Below are 1148 nucleotides of genomic sequence, written 5' to 3'. Positions count from 1 at the left end.
TTCTAATCCCCTCTAGGTGGATGTAGAAATATTTAAAACAAAAATAACAGCTTTCGAAGAATAAGTATATACACAACAAAATTGTTTTTATTTTCTTTGAATGCTATTAGCCAGTTTTAAAAAACTGCAGCTGATGCTTTTTATGTTAATTTCAATACAAACTTAAAACATAACATACATCATCCTCCTAAATCACCTCTAAATCCACGGATTGTTAAACTGTATTACTACCAAAAACGTAGTATCTTTGAAAAGGACTTTCTCGAAAAGAAAAAAAAAGTTGATACTGCCTTCAATCTAATTTGAGTTCCTGGCAACACTAAATCATTCCGCAGTTTAACTTAAATGAAACTTCACGCTTCTCTGCGCCCCACTTTGACAAGGGGTCTCTAAATCGTGGGAGGGAGAGGATAAAAGAGAAAGTATTGACTTCCCTTTCCAGACTCAGGAGGAGAAAAGGCAAATATCGACAAGTCGGATTCAGCAGCCGGTTTTTGCACTGTTAGTTTTAGGATCTGGGCAAATCATTCCTTTGCAAAGGACTTTAAAACCAAAAGAAAAAACAAACTTTTAGTGCAGAATCGGGCCTTAGCCCTCAACATCCGTCCTCGAAATAAACCCGGAGCCCAGGCCGGGCCCGACCACGGGCGCCCGCGCACTCACCCCTGGATGCCCGGGCTGTACGCGCGGCTCTTCCACGGCGTGCCTGGCCGCGGCGCCTGGGCCCCGGGGCCGCCCCCTCCGCTCAGCGCGGCCGCGCGGCTGCCGGACAGCAGGTAGTTGAGGCCATACGTGCTGGCCTTGTTCTCGCGTTTCCGGCGGCCGGGGTGGAACTGGTGCTGCGGCGGGGAACCGGCGGGCGCCGGGCCGCGCGGCCCGGGGTGCCCGTTGGCCGCGCCGGGGGCGCTGGGCGCGCCGTCTGCGAAGCTGAAGAAGGCGCCGGCGCGGCCGCCGCCCGGCCGGCCCAGCGAGGCGCTGCTGGAGGACGACGACGAGCAGCCGGGGCTCTCGGTGCCCGACTCGGCGTTGGACGAGGACGACGAGGACGACGACAGCGACGGCGACTTGTGCAGGCGCCGCGCGCCCTCGGCCGCGGGCCCGAGCGCCGTCAGCAGCGCTGGGGGCGCGGCGGGGCCCGGGGCGGGCGG

General features: G+C 56.4%; 1 protein-coding gene across 1 annotated transcript in view; it reads right to left on the bottom strand.

The window, feature by feature from the left end:
* Positions 1–745: 745 nt before the first annotated feature.
* Positions 746–1148, bottom strand: part of SRD5A1 (steroid-5-alpha-reductase, alpha polypeptide 1 (3-oxo-5 alpha-steroid delta 4-dehydrogenase alpha 1)) — an 85671-nt gene continuing 85268 nt past the window's right edge. Inside the window, exons 4-5 of the mRNA XM_012651851.1 lie at positions 899–1085; positions 746–762 (exon numbers count right to left, since the gene is read on the bottom strand). Of these exons, the coding sequence (XP_012507305.1) occupies positions 746–762; positions 899–1085 (204 nt within the window). The remainder of the gene's footprint in view (positions 763–898; positions 1086–1148) is intronic.

Source organism: Propithecus coquereli, unplaced genomic scaffold (assembly GCF_000956105.1).
Source record: "Propithecus coquereli isolate 6110/MARCELLA unplaced genomic scaffold, Pcoq_1.0 Scaffold371, whole genome shotgun sequence".
Lineage (NCBI taxonomy): Eukaryota > Metazoa > Chordata > Mammalia > Primates > Indriidae > Propithecus > Propithecus coquereli.
Note: the sequence above shows the minus strand (reverse complement) of the source record. Positions and strands in the feature narration are given on the sequence as shown.